Below are 21,919 nucleotides of genomic sequence, written 5' to 3'. Positions count from 1 at the left end.
TTTTACAGGGACTGAGGAGCAGAGGTTAGTTTCAGAGGACACACAGGTCCTAAGTAGTAGAGCCGTGAATCAAGCCCAGATGGTCTGACATCAGAATCCAGGCTTCTAACAAATACACTCAATTGCCTCACCATAGGAATTGAAGTATTGGTTTGATTGATTGAATTGTAGTATGGGAACTAGATCTAAAGCCATTCACTATTTGTCCACTTCTCAATCCAAGGGGATAGTTTAATGGGCTGAGCAAATACTAGCCCACTTCGTAAAGAAGTCACCTTTCACCTACAGGCTACAGATGGCACCAGGATTAGAGATAACTACTTAGAACAACATGGACAAGTACTTGAGTTTTGCAATCACCACGAAGCCGATGGATCTACGAGCATCCCTTGTCAAAGGGCCAGTGAGAGCTGGAGAGGAGTTAGACGGGTTTCTTCCAAGACTGCTCCCTTCATGGGGTATATAGGTCAGACTTCATGGACTTGGAGATTAAGCGGTCATCCTCTCATTGATCCAGCAGTAGAGGCAAGCAGGAANNCGATTCCCATAGTACACCGGAGTTTGTGGCTTCAGAAAACTAGATACTGTTAGCAAAGTTCCAATTTCAGGAACCAAATGCAAAGTTCTAAAGGAACCTGGCTAAGTCTGAAGACGATCTTTGTGGGCAAGGATAAGAAATCTTTTTGAATATTAGGCAGCCATCGGTGAGGAAGGCGACTGCTTACAAGACCTACTGTCAGAAGGATGGGTGTTTGTGGCTTGTTATTTGATAACCAAGTGATAAAGAATACGCATGATTAAAGTTATTGCAGGAGAGATTACAAATATGACCAAGCAACACGTAACAGCAGCTAGAAGGAAAAAATCATGTGCTGTATTTGTATTGGCCATGCTTCCTCCAACACACCCCCACTTTGTGGCTGTTAATGCCTCCAGCTCTATAAAAAGCTTGGAGTAAGGCAGATAATCATAAGTCTGCTTACAGGAACAGGGAGGAGAAAAGTAACTTGCATTATGATTTTTTTCTCCTATTCTAGTTGAATATAGCCTGAAATCAAACATTTTTGAAGGTGGATGAAAACTGGTTCATGAAAGATGCATGTACTGCTATCATTAGTAAGGACTACAGGAAATTCAGGCACTCCATTGCAGAAAGGACTTTAGTTTAGGTCTGTGTGAAGGGAGTCTGGGCTTGCCTGTTCCCAAAAGGAACTGCTTCCTATCTCCAACTACTCAAGTGAAATCTTGGTACCAACGCAGGAATGCAAACCCTGGAGAAGCCTTTGATGGGGGCTTGAGATTGTCTGACGAAACACCACAATGAGAGCTGAAGATGCAGTCACCATGGCATGTTTTTTTCTAAGAATGACCATTATCCCTGCTCTGACCTGGACTGTGGTCACAAAACCAAATAGCACAAGTATAAGACTGCTTTAAAAACCATCCTAAATTGAATCCAACTCAGGGGCCATCAACTAAGGACTGTAAACAAAAAGCTCCCAGGTGATCTGAGTAGTCTTCAGCTGAAAACATTACTCAGGTACAGAAATCTAGTGAACACCAGTGAACCATCAGCCTTCAGTTCCTAAGGGACAAAGTCCTATATGATAAGACCAAAGCAATACTGCAAACAAGTCAGGAAATAGGAAGATCTCCACTGGGATGTAACGTCACGTCTCTAAATGCCAGCTCCTAAGAGGTCTTAGGTTGAGCAGCAACTCCTCCAACAGCACTGCTGCATTTCCCCAGGGGAGTCCTGAGGCTACCAAAAGCTATGGAGCCCTACGACAGGGAGCGCCTTCTCCTGGACCCAGCGGGCCTCCATTGTCCCTGCTCTCATCTTCCCTGCTCCAAACAACTTCAACCTTTGATTCAGGTTTTTACCATCTTCCTTCCCCAAAATGTCAGCTGCCACTCTCCACCCCTCTAGTTGGCATTGCTAGGGGGTAGTTGGTCTGTCGTAGGACATCTTTATCTAGATTCAAGACTCTGACAGTTACTAGGAAACAGATCCTAAGATATCCCTAGCATGAGTCACAAAGCAGGAGTTTTCATTTTATACTGGATCGACATAAGCTCTCCAGGGGAAGGCAGCCACCGGTGAGGCTATCCAACTCCGCTGGGTTGACAGTCTGGTTAATAAGTGGTGATCAGCACCTGAGTTTTGGAATTAAGGACACAGCCCATTCCCCAGACAGGAGTAACTGCTTATACACTTCAAGGAAAAAGAAACCTTTAAATTCCCTGTAAGGGATGGACAAAGGATAGGAAAGGGCCCTTAGATTTCACCCCTCAGTAGGTTCTGAATGTATTTCATGGCTGCTTCTGCTTGTAGCCTGAGCATGAGGGAATGAGCAAAGTTTCTGGGATCAGCATCGCAATCCCATCTACTGGTCCAGTTCCACCCCCCATACAGCTCATATACGTTCCAGGGATATTGTTGCTTCAATCAGTATTAGGAGATTAAGTAGAGACCCTTCAGGCTGAGCAACGTCTGAATACAAAACCCTAGGAGAAAATGGGGTTCTCAAGCAGAGATTCTTGAAGTATCCATAGGTTTAACATGAGGAAGTAGGAAAGGGAACTCCTGGGTCTAGGATCCCACAAAAACGCTTAAGACCAGACTTAACTGTTATGATCTACACTCGTCTAAAATCCAATGGCAGGAGAAGATTGAAAAGAGACCACTTGAGACAAAGAATCTCAAGGACTGGAACGGCTAGCGGCCGAGAAAGTACCCAAGAGGGATCATGCGCTTCCAGAAGAAAGTAGGTAGGAAGTCAGGAGTTTGAAAGGGAGAGCTGAACAGGAAGAGGAGGACTACCCCCCAGTAAAAGCCATTCCCCTAGAGCGTGCCTCTCCGATTCCAGCAAGACAAAAACGAATCAGAAGCTAAATTAACACCAAAGTGTTTCTCAGGTTCAAGTTACCTGGTTAAGAGGAAAGGTAGAAAGGATAAGGTATGTTTGACTAACAGCCCTGGGGTCCTGAAGAAAGGCTTTTTAAAAAATGGATCTCAGACAAGGCAAATGTCCTATAAAATGCTCTGCACCTTGTGAGTCATTCCTTGAAGATTTGGTTGGCTTGAGAGGCAGAAAGTAGTTATAAAGTAAACCCGCTGAAGGCACCAGGAGGACAATGGGCTACAGACATAGCTTTCTTCCGACATGGGGTATTTTGAGCCACAATAGGAACGGTAACGGCCAGTAACCCTATCAAGGACGGGGGAGGTTAGCTTTAAGAAGAGATTATGCCAAAGTTAGAACCAAAGCTTGAACCAACTAAAGAAGGTCCTTCCTGCAACCTTGCATCACAAAAGACCGTAAATCCAAGAGTCAGAAATACCCTTCCTAATAAAAGCGGGGTTAATTCTCTCATCCCAACCAGTAGCTAGCATCAACCTCGAGAGTTCTTTCGGAGCTCTTCCCAGGTTTTCCAACAAGCCCACAACGGCACAGTAAAGGAAGCCTGGACAGGAAAATGAGCTCCACCTGGACTAAGAGGTAGCTTCTAGTATCTGATCGGCTCAAAACGTTTCTCTCCACTAGGTACCAAGTTTCGCTCTTCCGTTAGTGAAAGGAAAGAAAGTGCTGTTTACTGCCTAAGTCGCAACTAAATTTTGTGATTTAGTGAGATAAAGAGAACTAAGTCTGCGGGTCTCATTCATCTTGCCTGTCTTTCCCACAGCCAGACAGCAGGAGATTCCCGGTCTCTCAAAGAAGGCAGAAACAGAAAAGCAGAGAGACACTGGCAGAAAAGAGAAACTAACTCTGAAAGATCCGGCTTGCTCTCCTGCCACTCACAGCCAACCCTCGCTTTAGCCCGCAGCATACACATCCTGGTGGACTGTGGAAGTCTCACTTAAATAGAGGGTGAGAGGACATGATTGGTCAGAGTTGGAAGCTGGACATGATTGGTCAGGCTGGAGCCAATGAGCTTCCTGGGTCTTTTTAATCTTAAATGCCAGCCCAGGATTGGTGCTGATATTTTTTTTTTAATTGGGACAGCCTCTGAGTGTGGACACCTGAATGATAATTAAGTCTCCAGTATTATCAGGTTTCACGAGGGGGAAAAAAAGTTGCAACTGTCAGAAATCAGAAATGGGATAGAATCTGAAATTTGATAGTAAAACAACAACAACAACAACCACCTCAGCAAATAGTAACAGTACACCATTCCCCATGAAAAACAATAAATATTTATTTCCTTATTACTATAGAGGAACCAAATCATGTCACTTTCTGTGTGAATAGAAACCACTGCCTATGTCCTCCTTTTTAGGGTCCCTTCTTAGTGGCCCTAACCCTCTTCCTCCAGAAACATGTTTGGACAAAACAAGAATGTGTAACTAGTGGCCACTTAGTGGTCTCAAGCAGATGGCTGCACTTGATTTCAAAACCTACTTTTCTTTTTTAAAAATTATTTTATTTTATTTTGTTTTGTTATGTTAGTCACCATACAGTACATCATTAGTTCTTGATGTAGTGTTCCATGTTCATTGTTTGTGTATAACACCCAGTGCTCCATGCAATACGTGCCCTCCTTAATACCCATTGTATTGTATGGAGCACTGGGTGTTATATGCAAAACCCACTTTTCATGTCTGAGAATATTTCTCATCAATCCATCCGCATCCTCAGCACTGAGCTTAGGAAAATTGGTGAAATCTCTAACGAGGTTAGCAGGGGTACAATTATTATCCTTACCCGGACGAAATCACCTTACTAAGAGTCCTTATGCTGGCAGGAGACTATTCATAAGTGCCTGAATCTTCTCTCCAGCAGCTGTACCAGCAGCATCACCTTAGACATGTTAGAAGGTGAATTCTTAGTCTTCTGAGCAGAAACTCTTGGGGTAGCACTCAGCCATGTGCGGTTGAACAAACCCTCCACGGGGCTGCAATGTATACTACAGTCGGACAGCCACTGCTCTGTACAGTTCAGTCAGAATCTGGGGCCTGTGTTGCTTTTCTAAACATCAAGCGTACCTTTTGTAGAGCTCTCTGGGTGGTTTCCATGTGCATTCAAGGTTGTCAACCACTGCTTTCGTCATGCATGGATTCAGTGACCATCTCTGTGCAAACCGAAGGTGATGACCGAATCTTTCATTCTGGTCCAGCCCTCCCTGATCTCCCTCAGGCCAATATAACCAACTGATTTATAGAGAATTAATTACATGTAGGGCTAGGTGCTAAGTGCTTTACAATTTAGCAGTTTAATCCCTGTGATGTAGCTATTTTCATATTCTTTTATAATTGAACTGAAGCTTTTAGCTATTAAATATCCCAGTCAAAATTAAACATTTAGTAAGTGGCCAAGCCCAGATTGCTTGATGACCACTGTACTACTATTGTTCATGCTACTTGCCAGCAGTTCATCACTAAACAGAATCAGCAATCCCGAAATGTGACATGATCGAGTGACAGAGTAGACTCAGAATAATTTAGAGCCATCTGGAAATTATAGAGGAGCTAGGATTCACACAGAGTATAGAAAATCCTGAAAGGAGCTGTCACAGAACATAAGCACAATTCTAGGTTTGGGGGACGAAAGTTGCGTCAAGAAAAGCCCTTCTCCTCTATGGACCACTTCCATTTCCAGTTTTACAGTAAAAGGTTTTGAATTATACTAATCCTAAGGTTTGCTTACTAGCACTGTTTCATTTATTTTTTTTTTTTAAGATTATCTAACTTCCTAGTCAGAAGAGGAGAAGGCAAGCAACGCAGCAGCATTGCAGAATTGCTGGTTAAATAAATTATTAAATCCACAAATGATAAGTGGGTACTCAAATATCTCCTATGAATCAAAAGCTCTACTAGGTATAGACAAAAGGGATATGAAAGAGTAAGTTACTGATTTGATGGAAACCCAAATGAGGAACATTATTGCACAATGTAAGTTATCGGAGACTCCAGAATTCATTTTGTGGAGGTAACATGATTTTGCAGCCAAATGAGAATACTAATAGCATAGAAAGGAAATAAAATTATATACCATTCACTTATAAAAAAACACAAAAATCTTTTGAAAATCAGCAGGTCAAACCAAATGTGCATTATACTGATAATGTACAAACAACCAAGAGATTCTAACCCGAAAATGCAAAAATAGGTTAACAGTGTTTTCCTAAGCATTCCTGGCAGGTTTCAGACTAGAAAAAAGAGATCGCAGGTGTGGTTACATAAAGTTATTTTAAATCTGTGACTTACTTTTCCTAGGATGCAGAAACTTATCAGAGGTTAGGTGTCCATTCAGAGAAGAGGTAGATGCATAATATTTCAAAAAGGTTCCTATGGGGGTGTGGAGGGGTCCCAGCTGCCAGGGACCCTACTAGCAGCACTTAGAATCCCCCATATATGGAAGCCTAAACCTTGTTGCACATGCCCTTTTAGATTGGGGAATTATGTCACCACTCAAGAAAAGTTTAAAAAGTAACAAACCCTAATTTTATGGGTACCCTTTAAGGGAATGTTTACAGGAATCAGCTCCTCTGTCTTCTTGAACCAAACTCCATGTCAATTACGCAACATTTTCATTCAGGGCTAGAAAGCAGAGTTAATGCCCGTGAATCTTCAAATAATATTTCCACCTCCAGCTTCTTTCATTCTTGAAAGACTATTTCCTTTCAATTACATTAATAGAATCAACACAAAATTAGTATTTATTTAAGTTATTTGACAAATCTTTAACTCTCTATTACATGCTAGGAATTTCGCTGGGGGAAGAGGGAGCAAACCAGAAAGACACAGTACCTGCTTGTACAGAGGACTATTCTAGAGCGGCAGTTTAAGAAAAGTGTTTTTGCCTGGGTTTCACTGGAAGGAAAGCCTGAGTCACAAGCTTATTTGCTAGTGCTTCACTAGGGTTGTAATTTCAGGGAAGCAGGAGAGAGGAAAGGGGGAAATGATTTAGACAGGATAGGCAAGTCAGTATAATAGTGTTTTACCAAGCCGGTCACCATTTTGTAATGAGTGTGACTGAATGTTACCATCATGGTACCATCTTGTCATTTTAGAAAACCTACCCAGGGTAAGGAGAGGCAGAGGAGAATTTATCTGCTAATTTCCATATCTTGTTAAAAAATAAAGGAGTTAATGGGTCTTACTTCTGCATTACCCCTATGTGAGGACCAAGTAGATTTTATAGGATCTTTTGACTTAGAGTCAACAAGAAAAACTAGAGGTAGAAAGTGAGAGATAAGTTCTTTTGGGCAAGGACTGTCTTCTAGGGCACACAGAGAAGTTGCCACGGCAGTGGCTGGAATGAGACAAGCAGACAAATTTCCAGGGGACGGATGAAGATGAGAGGACCCAAAATGGTGTATACGAAGAGTTAGAGATATTGCACTCCTCGCACCATGCATACCTACCCATGCCCATTATATCCAGCTCCTCTACCACGAAATAGCTATAACAGAAATCCTGAGAACAACTGGAGGAGTTTGAATATGAAGTGAGTACTGTGGTTATGTGGGAGAGTGTCCTTATGCTTAGGAGATGCATATTGGAGTAGAGGTACACTGTCCTCATATGTGTATCAGGTGTATGTGGAAGATATGGTTTATATAGACACACATATATACACTCATATATCTATCCATGTTTGCATTTAAAACAAATATGGCAAAATGTTAATAATTATTTACTCTAGGTGGTGGTTTATAGATATTCATTGTACTATTTCAATATTTATGCATATTTAAAATGTTTTATGGAGTGGAAAAAATTGTCCTACCGCTCAGGCAACTTTGGTTTCATGCTTGTTTGTCTGAAAATGAATGACACTACTTTTAGAGACAGACGCCATTGAAGTCAACTTGTGAGAAAATCCAGTATTCAGTTACCCACTGTTATCCTATCCCTGAAGCCGTGTCCTTTTTAAATGGTTCCGAACATGCAATTCATCACTAGATTCTGGGGCTCTATACTTAGCACTTGATTTGGAAAGGCTCATATTAATAGAGTCAGGGGAAAGTATACTGTAAGAAGGATCAGCCCTCTGTGCTAGTTACCTATTGCTGTATAACAAATTACCCCATTTAAATTTAATATTTATTCTGAATTGAAATCAGGATTTTCAAGAGATATGAGCACCCCTATGTTCCCTGAAGTACTATTCATGATAGTAAAGATATGGAAACAACCCAAGTGTCCATCAACAGATGAATGGAAGAAGAAAATATGTATATACTTAGAATAGAATATTATTCTGCCTTAACTACCATTTGTGATAACACGGATCAACCTAGAGAACATTATGCTAAGTGAAATAAGAGAAGGATAAATACTGCATTATTCCACTTACATGGGGTATCTAAAATAGGCAAACTCATAGAAGCAGAGAATAGAATTGTGGTTTCCAGGGGCTGGGGGAAGGAGAAATGGAGAACTGGTGCTGGATGGATATAAAGTTTCAGTTATGCATGATGAAAAAGTTCTAGAAATATGCTGTACAATATAGTACTCATAGTTAACAACAAGGTATACTTCCCTTTAATGCATGTTAAGAGAACAGTTCTCATGTTAAGTGTTCTTTACCACATACACACGCATCCAGGGAAATTTCTGGAGGTGATGGATATGTTTAGTATCTTGATTGTGATGATGGTATCACAGGTATATGTACATGTCCAAACTGAAGAAAATGTATACATTAAATATATGCAGACATTTGTATATCAATTATAGCTCAATGAAGCTTAAAAAATGTAGGCTTTGTAGCTTAAAACGAACATTTATAATGCCACAGCTTCTGTGGTCAGAAGTCTGGGCGTGACTGAGCTGGATGGTATGCAGTCAAGGTATCATCCAGGCCTTAGTCATCTCAAGACTCAGCTAAGGGACGATCCATTTCCAAGTTCACTCACCTGGCTCAGCCTCTTGTCCTCTCTGGCTGCTTGCTGGAGGAGACATCAGTTTCTTGCCACATGGACATGTCCAGAGGGCTTTTCACAACATGGAAGATTGTCTTGATTCCTCAAAAAAGAGGGCTCTGAGAGGTACAAAATGAGAAGGTCAGAAAGATGGAAGTCTTTTGGTGACTTCATCTTGGAAGTGACATTTCAATGCTTTTGGCACATTCCATTTGTTAGAAATAAGTCACTAGGTCCTTCCACTCTCAAGGGGAAGTAATTACACAAAAGCGTGACTACCAGGGAAGTAGGGATCACTGGGGCCCATTTTAGAGGCTGCCTATCACATCCTCCTGCTTAAGATGATCTAGAATCAACTCAGAGTAAAGACACACAACCAGTATTAGTTAACTTTTTTTTTTTTTTTTTAAAGCAGGCTCTACTCCCAGCATGGAGCCCAATGAGGGGCTTGAACTGGTGACCCTGAGATCAAGACCTAAGCTGAGATCAAGAGTCAGACGCTTAACTGATGAAGCCACTCAGGCAACCCTATATTAGTTAACTTTTAATTAACTTTTCCTATTCCAAAAAAAAAGTACCTTTTAATATAGCAAAAGAGGAAAAAAAGGGAAGCATATGGTGCCAAATACTAAGAGCTCCCACTGGAATTGTGCCCACAGCAGCCGGGAGGGCAGTCTTGTGGGCCTTGTTTTCAGCCTGCCATCTTGTAATCCTGGTTTATATGGATATTCCTGCCATCAACTATCTTGGACTTTGAGAGTTTTTCATGCTGAATGTTTATCATGGAATATGCTCAGGACGAACACGTGGTGTGAACTGTGCCGAGGGAGAAGGTGAATTACAACATTTTCATCAGACTTCTCAGCTGATCCTATGAGGAACTTTAGAGTGGAGATGGCCCTGTACACTTGTCCTGAATTGGGCAAGGGGGACAAATCCTTATACCCAGGATCAACCAGATATTGGATACAGTCATTGCATTAGGAAGGTGCATAATTTCGGGTGATGCAGCATCCTCTGGCTGAAGGTAATTCTTGGAAAGGAATGTAGGTGTGAGCCCTCAGTGGTCAACACTCCCAGCTACTGAGCGAAATGCTTCAACCCTGAAGGGCGATCTGTGTGGTGCTCTTCAGTCTATAACTAGGGAATGTTCATAACTGATTAGTCTTCTGAGGGGACTTGGAGGTGGGTGAGGAAATAAACCCTCAAAATTTTCCTGGTTGGGGAATGGACTCTCCCACTATTGCTCCCGTGCTTAATATCATATTTCTTCTTGGTTAAGAAATCATGAACCAGATAGGATAAAAATAAACGTAATTTTTGAAGATAATATTAAGACCGAAGAAATAGACAAAAATCCCAGAGAAACATTGTAAACAGACATTATAAGAAAAATACAGTCACCTCAATTTTGATTGTTACTTTTCAGATACAAAATAAATAAATGAGATACAACTATTAGAACTAAAATATGAGAAACATAAAATTCAGAAAATAAAATTAAATACTTTATTTCTTTTGTATTTATTGGTTAACTTTCCTTTTTTTAAATTTAAATTCAATTACCCAACATATGATACATCATTAGTTTCAGATGTAGTGTTCAATAATTCATCAGTTGTGTATACCACCCAGTGCTCATCACATCACATGCCCTCCTTAATGCCCATCACCTGGCTACCCCATTCCCCCACCCACTTCCCCTTCCGCAGCCCTCAGTTTGTTTCCCAGTCAAGAGTCTCCCATGGTTTGTCTCCCTCTCTGATTTCTTCCCAGTTTTCCCTCCCTTCCCCTATAATCCTCTGCACTATTTGTTATATTCCACGAGTGAAGCCATAGGATAATTGCCTTTCTCTGATTGACTTATTTCGCTTAGCATAATAGCCTCCAGTTCCATCCACATTGACGTAAATGGTAGGTATTCATCCTTTCTGATGGCAGAGTAATATTCCATTGTATATATAAACCACATCACCTTTATCCATTCATCTGTTGAAGGACATCTCAGCTCCTTTCACAGTTTGGCTATTGTGGACATTGCTGCTATGAACATTGGGGTACAGGTGCCCCTTCGGATCACTACATCTGTATCTTTGGGGAAAATACCAAGTAGTACAATTGGTGGGTATTAGGGTAGCTCTATTTTTAACTTTTTAAAAAATACAGTTTTCCAGGGCGGCTGTACCAGCTGCATTCCCACCAACAGTGTAAGAGGGTTCCCCTTTCTCCACATTCTCCCCAATATCTGTTAATTTTAGCCATTCTAACTGGTGTGAGGTGCTTTCTCATTGTGGTTTTGGTTTGTATTTCCCTGATGTCAAGTGATGTTGAGCACTTTTTCATGGTCTGTTGGCCATTTGGATGTCTTCTTTGGAGAAATTTCTGTTCATGTCTTCTGCCCATTTCTTGATTGGATTATTTGTTCTTTGGGTGTTGAGTTTGATAAGCTCTTTATAGATTTTGGAAAATAGCCCTTTATCTGATATGTCATTTTCAAATATCTTCTCCCATTCTATAGGTTGCTTTTTAGTTTTGTTGACTGTTTCCTTTGCTGTGCAGAAGCTTTTTATCTTGATGAAGTCCCAATAGTTCATTTTTGCTTTTGTTTCCTTGCCTTCAGAGACATCTCTAGCAAGAAGTTGCCACGGCTGAGGTTGAAGAGGTTGCTGCCTGTGTTCTCCTCTAGGATTTTGATGGATTACTGTCTCACATTTAGGTCTTTCATCCATTTTGAGTTTATTTTTGTGTATGGTGTAAGAGAATAGTCCAGTCTCATTCTTCTACATGTGGCTGTCCAATTTTCCCAGCACCATTTATTGAAGAGATGGTCTTTTTTCCATTGGATATTCTTTCCTGCTTTGTTGAAGATTAGTTGATCGTAAGTCAATGGAACAGAATAGAGAACCCAGAAATGGACCCTCAACTCTATGGTCAACTATTGGTTAATTTTATAGCAATGGAAACCTTAAGGAAGGATCCATGTAAGGAGTTGTAAATAATAGATTCTCATAGCAGGAGCCAAAGACCTTTAGTAATTGATGTCTCTATCTGTATCCTGACCTCAAGAGACTTATTAAACTGATCCAACTCTACGGAGGATTATTCTGCTGTTTGGAAAATTCTGCTTCATTTCTATACAAAGAGACAGTTTTGTGAAGAAGCAACTGAAATCTTGTAGGTCCTTCATTAGATGGTATTGTGGCTGGTTCCTCATGGCACAAACTGAAATTCTTCTGTTGGAAGATATAACAGGGTTCTAATGAATAGTATCTCAAGCAAAAAGAGCTGTGTGATTGAAATGGGATTGTTTATCAATACTTACTTGCCTGCATACACAAATCCACATACAAACACTCCTGCACATATACACCTGACATTTGCCCTTATGCTTACACTGCATGTCCAAATAAAGCTTTGGCCTCATGAATTGTAGACAAAACTCCCTAGTTCCTCCAACATAACTTCTGAGGTTTCAGTGCCTGCAGTCAGTGAAGATTTCCACTACTGCCTAAAATCCATCTACCTGTTGACTAAACCCTGTCTTCCTTTCATGTTCTACTTTCTTGTCTAGTGTCCTAGGCCAGTTGAGTATCAGATTTTCATTTTTAAAAAGACTGCAGAGTAATATTCCATTGTACACATACCACATCTTTATCCATTCATCTATTGATGGACACTTGGGCTGCTTCCATAGTTTGGCTATTGTAAATAATGGTACAATAAACATAGGGGTTCATATATCTTTTTGAATTAATGATTTCATTTTCTTTAGTTAAATATCCAGTAGTGTTATTACTGGATGATATGGCAATTCCATATTTAACATTTTGAGGAACCTCCATACTGTTTTCCACAGTGCTGTACCAGTTTGCATTCCCACCAACAGTGCACGAGTGTTCTTTTTCTTCCCGCAACCTTGCCAACACTTGTTATTTCTTGTTTTTGATTGTGGCCATTTTTTAAATTATCAGCTAGAGCACTGGCCTCTAAATTCTCCTTCCTGGCGCCATTCTGGGACTTAATGCCATACCCATGATGTGATTTTTAAAAAGGAGTGGTCCATACTAGAGCTTCTCAAATGTTAATATGCATGTAAATCACCTGGGAGGTCTTGTTAAAATGCAGACTCTGATTAAATGAGTCAGAAGTGAGAGTGCCTGGGTGGCTCAGTCAGTTAAGCATCTGCCTTCGGTTCAGGTCATGATCCTGGGGATTGAGTCCCACGTTGGCCTCCTGGCTCAGTAGGGGGGTCTGCTTCTCCCTCTGCCCCTCACCCTGCTCTCATGCTTTCTCTCTCTTTCTTTCTCTCTCTCAAATAAATAAATAAAATCTTTAAAAAAATAAATTAAAAATGAGTCTGAGGCAAAAGACAAAATTTTGCATTTCTAACAAGCTTCCAGGTCTGAGGATCATACTTTGAGTAGCAAGAGTTTAATAGACCCTGGGGCGCCTGGGTGGCACAGCGGTTGAGCGTCTGCCTTCGGCTCAGGGCGTGATCCCGGCGTTATGGGATCGAGCCCCACATCAGGCTCCTCCGCTAGGAGCCTGCTTCTTCCTCTCCCACTCCCCCTGCTTGTGTTCCCTCTCTCGCTGGCTATCTCTATCTCTGTCAAATAAATAAATAAAATCTTTAAAAAAAAAGAGTTTAATAGACCCTGATTATTTCTTATAAAGACTCTTATACATGGAAATTTTAAACCTCTTTATTAAAAAACTCTGGTGAAAAGGAAGAACTAAACAAATGTAGAATTTCAAAAAATGGTATACACTGAAGATACTTCACATTAGAATATATGTAATAAAAGCAGAAGTCAAAGAAAAAAACTTTACTTATTAAAATTTTTATTTTCTTCAGGCTGATAGAGTGAGAGAGAGGGAAAGAGAGTCAGGTGTTGGGACAGAGGGAGAGGGAGAGAATCTTAAGCAGGCTCTATGCCCAGCATGGAGCCCGACATAGAGCTCAATCTCACAACCCTGAGATCATGACCTGAGCTGAAATCAAGAGTCTGACTCTTAACTGACTGAACCACCCAGGTGCTCCAAATACCTATTTTAATAAAATAAGAAGTAAAACTAAATTTACAAGGTTAGAACAAATTAAGCTAAAAAAAGCAAAAAGAAAAAAGATTAGTGAATAAGTAAATAACATATATAATTTTAAAATAATGAATAAATAAAAGTTCTTGTTATTTAATACAATAAACAGAGCAGAATAAATCATCTGAGATAGGGACACTGAAGGACTCCATAAAAAATCTGCATTTTGCTCCTTTTCCTGCTTCTGTTCTTGCTAGGACTTGCACCCCTACTTTACACATACAAGAAATATATGTCCTCCTTGTAAGGGACAAAGAGTTAATGATTTCTTTGGAATCTTCCAGCACAACAGATAACATCTAAGGAGTAGCCATCATATGCATATTCCAGACCACTGGCACTAGACATCTTGATGTTCAGACCCCCTGGCTCCAACAAAAAATGATTTATGAAAGACACTTGGACCTTTGTCCTGTTCTAACTGGTTTCTGGATGCCTGAGAGGACACACCATCCGCAATAAAAACCCCGACCCCAAGCAAAGATGAGACTCTCTGTTTCCTTTCTGAGTCTCCGAGGCACTCTGTCTGTGTCTACACACTCTCTATATATCTTCAGTAAACTGCTCTCATGCCCTCTGGGCTCGTGTTTGACTTCTACCCTGTGTGGAGCCAAGGATTCTCTTGGCTGGTTCTATGGGACCCCCTCTGGGTCCTTGGACTCAGCCTGCCTACATCATAGCTAATCTAATCAAGGATAAAAGGCATAGCTCAAATATATAAAACAAAAAATGACAAGAGGAAATAACCACTGAAGCTGATTAAATAAAATAAAAATGACTAGAGAACACATTGCACAATTCTATGCGCATAAATTAGAAAACCTTAACGAAATTGATATAGTACAGTGCAGTACATTCCACCAAAATTGGTCTCAGTAGAAAGCACAGATCTGCACAAATAAACAAATAAATAAATAAAGTTAAGAAGTACTCCTGATACCGAACCAGGCCCTCGGGCTCTCTAAACAATAGAAATTGGTAAGAGGCCAAATGGGAGTTTCATGCAAGGCTTTTTTGGGTTTATGCTAGCACACAGGGGAGGCAGCAAAAGGAAAGAATCCTCGGGCTGATTTCCCAAAGAGCGGTCAGGGAGAGTTATTTAAAGAAACGCAGGTGGGAAAAGGGTGATGTCTAAGCCTGAAGAGGCGGGTATATATTAGCACCTGTGTGCTTACAGGTCATGCTCCTCATGTGTTGCATGTCTAATTAACATGTTAAATCTTCGCCCCTGGGCTATGGCTAGTGTAATAATGATGGGAAAACGTTGGTGAAAGTTCAGCACTGGGGTCCATCTTGGGGCTGACTGGTTTAGTCGGTTTCACCAGTCTTTGTAGTCCAGTTCCTCCTTTCTGTAAGCCTGCTCCTTTCAGCAAGCACCCTGCCCCCGGAGTCCTGCAACATATGCTACTCAAGGGCATGGAGTTTTAGCCATCCTGGAAGATACGCCACTCAAGGACATAGAGTTTCAGGTACCAAGGAATGCTGGACTTGGTGGTTAGGGTTGAGAGGACCCGAGTGCAGTCCCTGCTCTCACTTCCACAAAACAAAAGCAAAACACAAAACCCCACTAGATTCAGATAATTTTATAGGAGACGAACAGAAACAAAAGAGAAATTGTAGAGAAAGAAAAACATATTTTTCCTTACAAAATATTACATTGATGGCTGTACCCGATAAAAGTTGCACGAAAAATGAAAACTAAAGACTAACTTCCTTCTAAGTATTGATATAAAATTCTAATTAAATTATCAGCAATGCAGGATTCTTTTACTACACCAATTCTTCTGCTTTATTCCTTTTTAGGCTATGTGTGACAGCTTTGTTCAATAATTAGTTTCATGTAATCCTGGGTATTCTTCCATATTATGCAGGCTATGACATTCTGAAAGTAGGAGAAAAAAGATGTTGACAACACTTGCCTTTATATAGACTACTTTTTATTTATATTATTCCGTCACCTTGGGTCTTTGCCCTTTTGGGAGTGCTGCTTCTCCCTCTTGGAACTCTTCTGAGTGGGACTGGGTGTGGAGACCTGAAAGCCACCCCTTGTTTGTGAGGATCCATTACTGACACTGATGCCTCAGCAGGAGCCAGGGTGACCCCCAGGGGAAAGCAGTCCATTTGTCCCCGTGGGCACTGGGGCAGCTTAGCTGCCTCATCTCATGTTGGGGCTACTTGCGTTAGCATCCCTTTTGCCTCCTGCATTTCACTGCCCACCTGCTTTTCCTACCTATATTCCACATTGCTGTTTAGGTTTACATCCCGGCCTGTTCTCTGAATTATCCTGTAGACAATGGGGACCCGCAGGTTTTAAACTTCTCAGCACAGCAGTTTTGAGGACTAGTTCTCTTGCAGGCGTGAAGACTGCACCTTCTAATAGATGCTAAACCTAGTAAATTGAACTTAAACCACCCTGTGTCATCATTAGGAATATGCTGGGTCAGGCTGAGAAAGGCATGAAGCACCCTTCCTCCAGTCAAAGGCAACAGAATGCCTCTCACCGTTCACATTACTGAGAACTCTGTCTCTGATGAGGAATTGGGGAGCTGGGAGCCTGTAGCATTGTCTCTTGATTTTTTGTATTTCCAACATCTCTATATCTTTTACCATTAAAAAAAAGAGAGAGAGAAATTATAACTTGTGCCTGTTGGCTTCTCTTTTTCTTTCTGCTTGGCTTCTTTCTTCTCATTCCTGTCCCTTGATGATGCTTAGGTAGAAGTCATGGCCTTTAAAACATGTTCCATTCACCCCTCTAGCCTCATTTATTTCCATTCTCTTTCAAGTACCCTGCACTCTATCTTCTCCGGTTTATTCTTCTTGGAGAATATTTTGTCTTTTCCTATTTTTGTGCTGAGATCCATGCCCTTCCCCTGGTTTGAAAAGTTTATCTTCCTTGGTCTACTTTACACTCTTTCCCTTCTCTGTTCAAATAAGACTTTGTAACACAGTGACATGAGATGTATTTAGCCAGTGAAGTCCACCCCAAGACCCCAGGCAGAACTGAGGAACAGCGGACTTTGAGAGATTAAGTATACTATCAGTGTGAAGAATTCTACAACAAAGTAAAATGCTAGTTATGACTGCTGGCATTTGAATCCTGATTCTCTGGCTTAGAAGCTTTGTGACCTTCTATGAACTTCAATGTCATCTATAAAATGTAGATGTGATGATGGGAGCTGCTTTAGAGGGTTGTGAAAATGGAAGGAGAGATCATTTTTGTAAGTAGCTAGCAAGGCACTTCGCACGAAGCAGGCTTTAACAAATCTAACTCATCGCGGGCCTTTTGTTTTCTTTTAAGGATTCCCTCTATATTCTCTTAGGTATCCTCTGAGCATTTGAAGAAACAAAGACTCTTCATCCACTAAGCATCTGCTGTTTTCTGTAATCTGGAAAGCCCCAGAGACCGGAACACAGAGAGAAAAAAACCAGTCTCTGGAGTAGTTGCAGTATTCGGCTGTTGGCAAAGGCCAAGGGAAACTGGGGTGTCCAGGGGAAAAGCCGAATGATAGAGAATCTAAAGGGGAAAAGAAGACTCCAATGGGAGATCTTTGAAAGTGATAACACTCCTCATTGTGTCTCTATGTTGTTCATCTTTGATTTTATGTTGCTCTTCCCGCTCCTCCTGAAGGGAAGGGTACTGAATAAATCCCTCTTCTTTTGAGTAAAAGAAATGTGGACACATCAGAAGCAGCTGAATAGAGAATACAACAGGAACGTGGGTAACTGACCTGGGGACTGGGTGTTGGGCTGATGGAGTTTCAAGACCAGGTCAACCTGGAAAGGAGGGTGTAAGTCCTCCATCACACTGTAAAGGGCTGGCCAGGTCTGGTGGGTAGTGCTGATATGAAGATCACCTCTTGGAAATGATGAGAGGATGGGGGTAGAAAGAGGGAACAGGGAACACTTTGCTTTGCTTCAAAGCTGAGAAAGGAAGTTAAGTCCAACCTTTCGATAAAGGAGAGACAGTTCTCAGGGTCCAAAGGGAGTTTTGAGAAAAGAAACTGAGCAGCAGGACTGATGGGGAGTTTATTTGGTTGTAGAGGGGAGGCATAGGGTTATCATAAACACAAAGGCACCATTTAAGTAAATTATGCATTAACTGCTTTTACCTTTAAGACAATTTTGATTTGAATTGTGTATTTCCCGCTCTTTAAATAGGAATGAAAAATCCTCACATATCCTCTGATTTAGTTACTGAAGTTTGACTTGTGTAAACTTTTCTTTAGTGACTGGCCCTCCAGGTTTTCATGTACATGTCTACAGGATTGAAGGAAGAGGCAGATTCTGGGCTGGAAATATCTTAGGAGAGCTTGATCAGAGTTTTCTGAACAGTGCACCTCAACAATCAGGAAGTCATTGTGTCTGTATGTTGCTATGGGTAGTGGCTATGTGGGTGTGTTCATGTGCTTACTTTATAAAAATTTATCAAGCTATACATTTGAATCTGTGCATTTTCGTTTGTATGGTTTACTTCAAACAAAAAGTTAACAAATGCGGGAGCAGACAGTAATGTTTAATATTTTGGATAGGTCAAGTAAAATAAAGAATGAAAAGAAATTACCGGATTGGCTACACATCATTGATGGGGACCACCTTTGATCTTAGCAAGAAAATTTTCAGTAGCAATAAAAAGTGAAATAAGAATGAAAAAAGACGACTAACCTGTCCTGTTGTTTGAGAAGACTAATAAATTATATATAAACCTCCAATTGTGCTAATTAAGAAAAAAAGATATGAGGACAATAAAACCCTCAAGGGAATGAAAGGTTTGACCAGCTAGAAGTTGTGAGGGCTGGAGAGAGGAGGGATGAGCAGGGTACCAGCTGAGACTGCCCTCAGAAGAAAGGTGGATGTAGGGGAGTGCTCCAGGGGAGGAGAGGTCCTGGATCAGAGGTGAGTGGGGTGGTGGGGGGAGGCATTCCATTCTGGTTCCTCAGGTTCCTCTTTGGCTCTTTAAGCAATGATGGGTCAACTCTGAGTTTGTGGCATCCAGAAAACACATGACAGTCTTAAGGATATGCTGAATTATTTTTTTTCCCACTCTTTACTACCATTCCACTTCAAAAAGCTTTCCATTATCTTCTCATTGTCTATCACTAAAGATGTCTCACTCAGCGGTTATACACAGCAAAGTTCTTTTAATCCGACCACGAAGCAGAGCTCAGTACTTTATTCAATCCGTCCCATTATAAGGCATTTCTATGTTTAGAGATTTTTGGTGGTGGTGGTGATGGTTTGTCTGTTTCAATAAAGACCAGTTTGCAATCATCCCAGAAATTCGGATTTTTAGAAAACTTCTGAGGACTCCCATCAAGCCTGGTGATGGTAGCTGGGTGTGAGGTCAATTAGTGCTGGGAGTAAATGGAAGGAGCAAATATATGTTCCACGGTTAGGACTGGGAACCAGGTGAGTGTCTACCTAGTGCTTGGTTAACAGAGAACATGTCTACTGCAGTCTGGGATCCTGTGGCCAGTCCCTTCCATCAATCTGACATACCCAATTATTTAGGGATATACCCCTGATGAGAAATAAAAAGGGAAGGTGGGGATCATAAATATTTCCAGACAGTGTATTACCTCCTATGGTAATATTGTTCTCTCATGGTAAGTGGTAATCTCTAAGTGGTAATCTTCTCTTATTTTCCTGAATCCATCAATCATTTCTTCAAGGATGTTTCATTCATCTATTGTCAAGGCACTATACCGAGGACAAAAAATGTGATATGTTCAATTTAATAAGTTCATTGTTTCATTTGATAATTATTAAGTATCAGGAACTGAACGTACAAAGATAGAAGACAAACTCCTCTGTTTTCTCACTCATTCTGTGGAAACTATTCGCTATGAGCACACAGATCTTTTAATGGACTTGTGTACCACAGCTTTGGGTCACACACTTGGTATAAGGCCATGAAAAAGACACACATAGTTGACTAAATACAACAAAGTCATAGGTAGAGTATTAGGATTGTCAGTTTAGGTCCTTCAGAGGTCAACATGGGAGATTCCATGAAAGCTCAAAAAAAAAGATACCTAATTTAGCCTCAGCATGGGATGGGGAAGAAGGTAGAGAAGGCTCCCCAAAGAGGTAAGCCATGAGCTGATACCTTAACAATAAACAGAAATTAGGAAGGCAAAGAATCCTGAGGAAGATGGAAGGTGGAACAGGATAAATTTGTCAGATGTCAGTTTTCTGATCCTGTAGTCCACTGAATTGAAAATGCCACCAGGTGTCCCTAGCACTATACAGCTGGGAAAAGTCTTACAGGATTGCATCCATTTCTTACATCGTTCTATGTGTTAACAGGAAAGCAGTCTCATCTGTGATGCTGGGAATACCCTATAACCACACAATGGAAACCCCTGCTACCTTCTTCCTTGTGGGCATCCCAGGTTTGCAGTCTTCACATCTTTGGCTGGCTATTTCACTGAGTGCCATGTATATCACATCTCTGTTAGGAAACACACTCATAATGACTGTAATCTGGATGGATTTCACTCTACAAGAGCCCATGTATTGCTTTCTGTATGTTCTGGCTGCTGTGGACATTGTTTTGGCCTCCTCTGTGGTACCCAAGATGGTGAGCATCTTCTTCTCAGGAGATGGCTCTATCAGCTTTAATGCCTGTTTCACTCAGATGTATATCGTCCATGCAGCCACATCTGTGGAGACAGGGCTATTGCTGGCCATGGCTTTTGACCGCTATGTAGCCATCTGTAAGCCCCTACACTACAAGAGAATTCTCACACCTCAACTGATGCTGGCAATGAGTATGGCCATCACCATTAGAGCTGTCATATTTATGACTCCATTGAGTTGGATGTTAAGTCATCTGCCTTTCTGTGGTTCCAATGTGGTTCTCCATTCCTACTGTGAGCACATAGCTGTAGCCAAGTTGGCATGTGCTGACCCTATGCCCAGTAGTCTCTACAGTGTGATTGGCTCATCCATTATTGTGGGTTCTGATGTGGCCTTCATTGCTGCCTCCTATCAACTAATTCTCCGGGCAGTATGTGGTCTCTCCTCAAAGAATGCTCAGCTGAAAGCATTAAGCACATGTGGCTCTCACGTGGGGGTTATGGCTCTGTACTACTTACCTGGGATGGCATCCATCTACGTGGCCTGGCTAGGGAAGGCTATGGTGCCACTCCACACTCAAGTACTGTTAGCTGATTTGTATCTGGTCATCCCACCCACCTTAAACCCCATCATTTATGGCCTGAGGACCAAACAAATACGGAAGCGAACATGGAGCTTGCTGATGCACTGCCTCTTTGACCACTCCAAACTGGGTTCCTAAACACACATTCTGTTCAGATCTTGAGCAATCAAGATGACTCAAGAGCAAGCATTCAAAGATGCCTTAGAAATCTGTAGAGCTGGTTTGGTTTGCCTAGCACCATAGAGAGTTCTAAGATGAAGCTGCAAAGTGCATTCTTGTCTAATTTTCCAATTTCAAGCAAGAATGCATATGAAATGATTAATTTTCTGACATTTTTAATGATTTCAATCAACTAGTATCTGTATAAGAGATAAGTCTGGGCAAAGAATATAGATTTGGGTTTTTCTTTCCTTAGCTTCTGACCCTTATTTTCAACTGAGTATCCACCATCCCCCACAGAAAAAACCAACTGTTTGGTCCCCACACACCTGCCTGATTTTCTCAGAATTTCATTTACTCATGTGATTATTATGGAAGCAACTGTTAATATATAACCCTGCCTTCTGGCCCAGTGATGAATCCACTCAACTTGGGTCATGTGCTTATACCGGGACCAGAGTCCTTCTCTAGCCAAACTGAATCCCAGTTTATCTGAGGAGATATAAACTTGGGATCACTGACTGTGGTCATTTTCTAACACATGAACTTGGAAAGAGAAATATGTTCCACAGCAAGATAAGCAGATTAGTAAGATGGGAGGAAGAAATGGAGTCTCTGGTTCTCTGATTC

The 21,919-nt window shown here is 41.2% G+C and overlaps 1 protein-coding gene across 1 annotated transcript; it reads left to right on the top strand.

The window, feature by feature from the left end:
• The first annotated feature begins 17,731 nt into the window (after window positions 1–17,731).
• LOC103677996 (olfactory receptor 52I2) lies at window positions 17,732–21,547 on the top strand. Its single transcript, XM_008707257.2, has one exon. The coding sequence runs from the start codon at window positions 20,294–20,296 to the stop codon at window positions 21,266–21,268; it is 975 nt and encodes a 324-aa protein (XP_008705479.2). The 5' UTR covers window positions 17,732–20,293; the 3' UTR covers window positions 21,269–21,547.
• The last annotated feature ends 372 nt before the right edge of the window (window positions 21,548–21,919 follow it).

This window comes from Ursus maritimus, unplaced genomic scaffold (genome assembly GCF_017311325.1).
Source record: "Ursus maritimus isolate PB19 unplaced genomic scaffold, ASM1731132v1 scaffold_16, whole genome shotgun sequence".
Lineage (NCBI taxonomy): Eukaryota > Metazoa > Chordata > Mammalia > Carnivora > Ursidae > Ursus > Ursus maritimus.
This window is presented reverse-complemented; position numbering and strand designations above follow the sequence as displayed.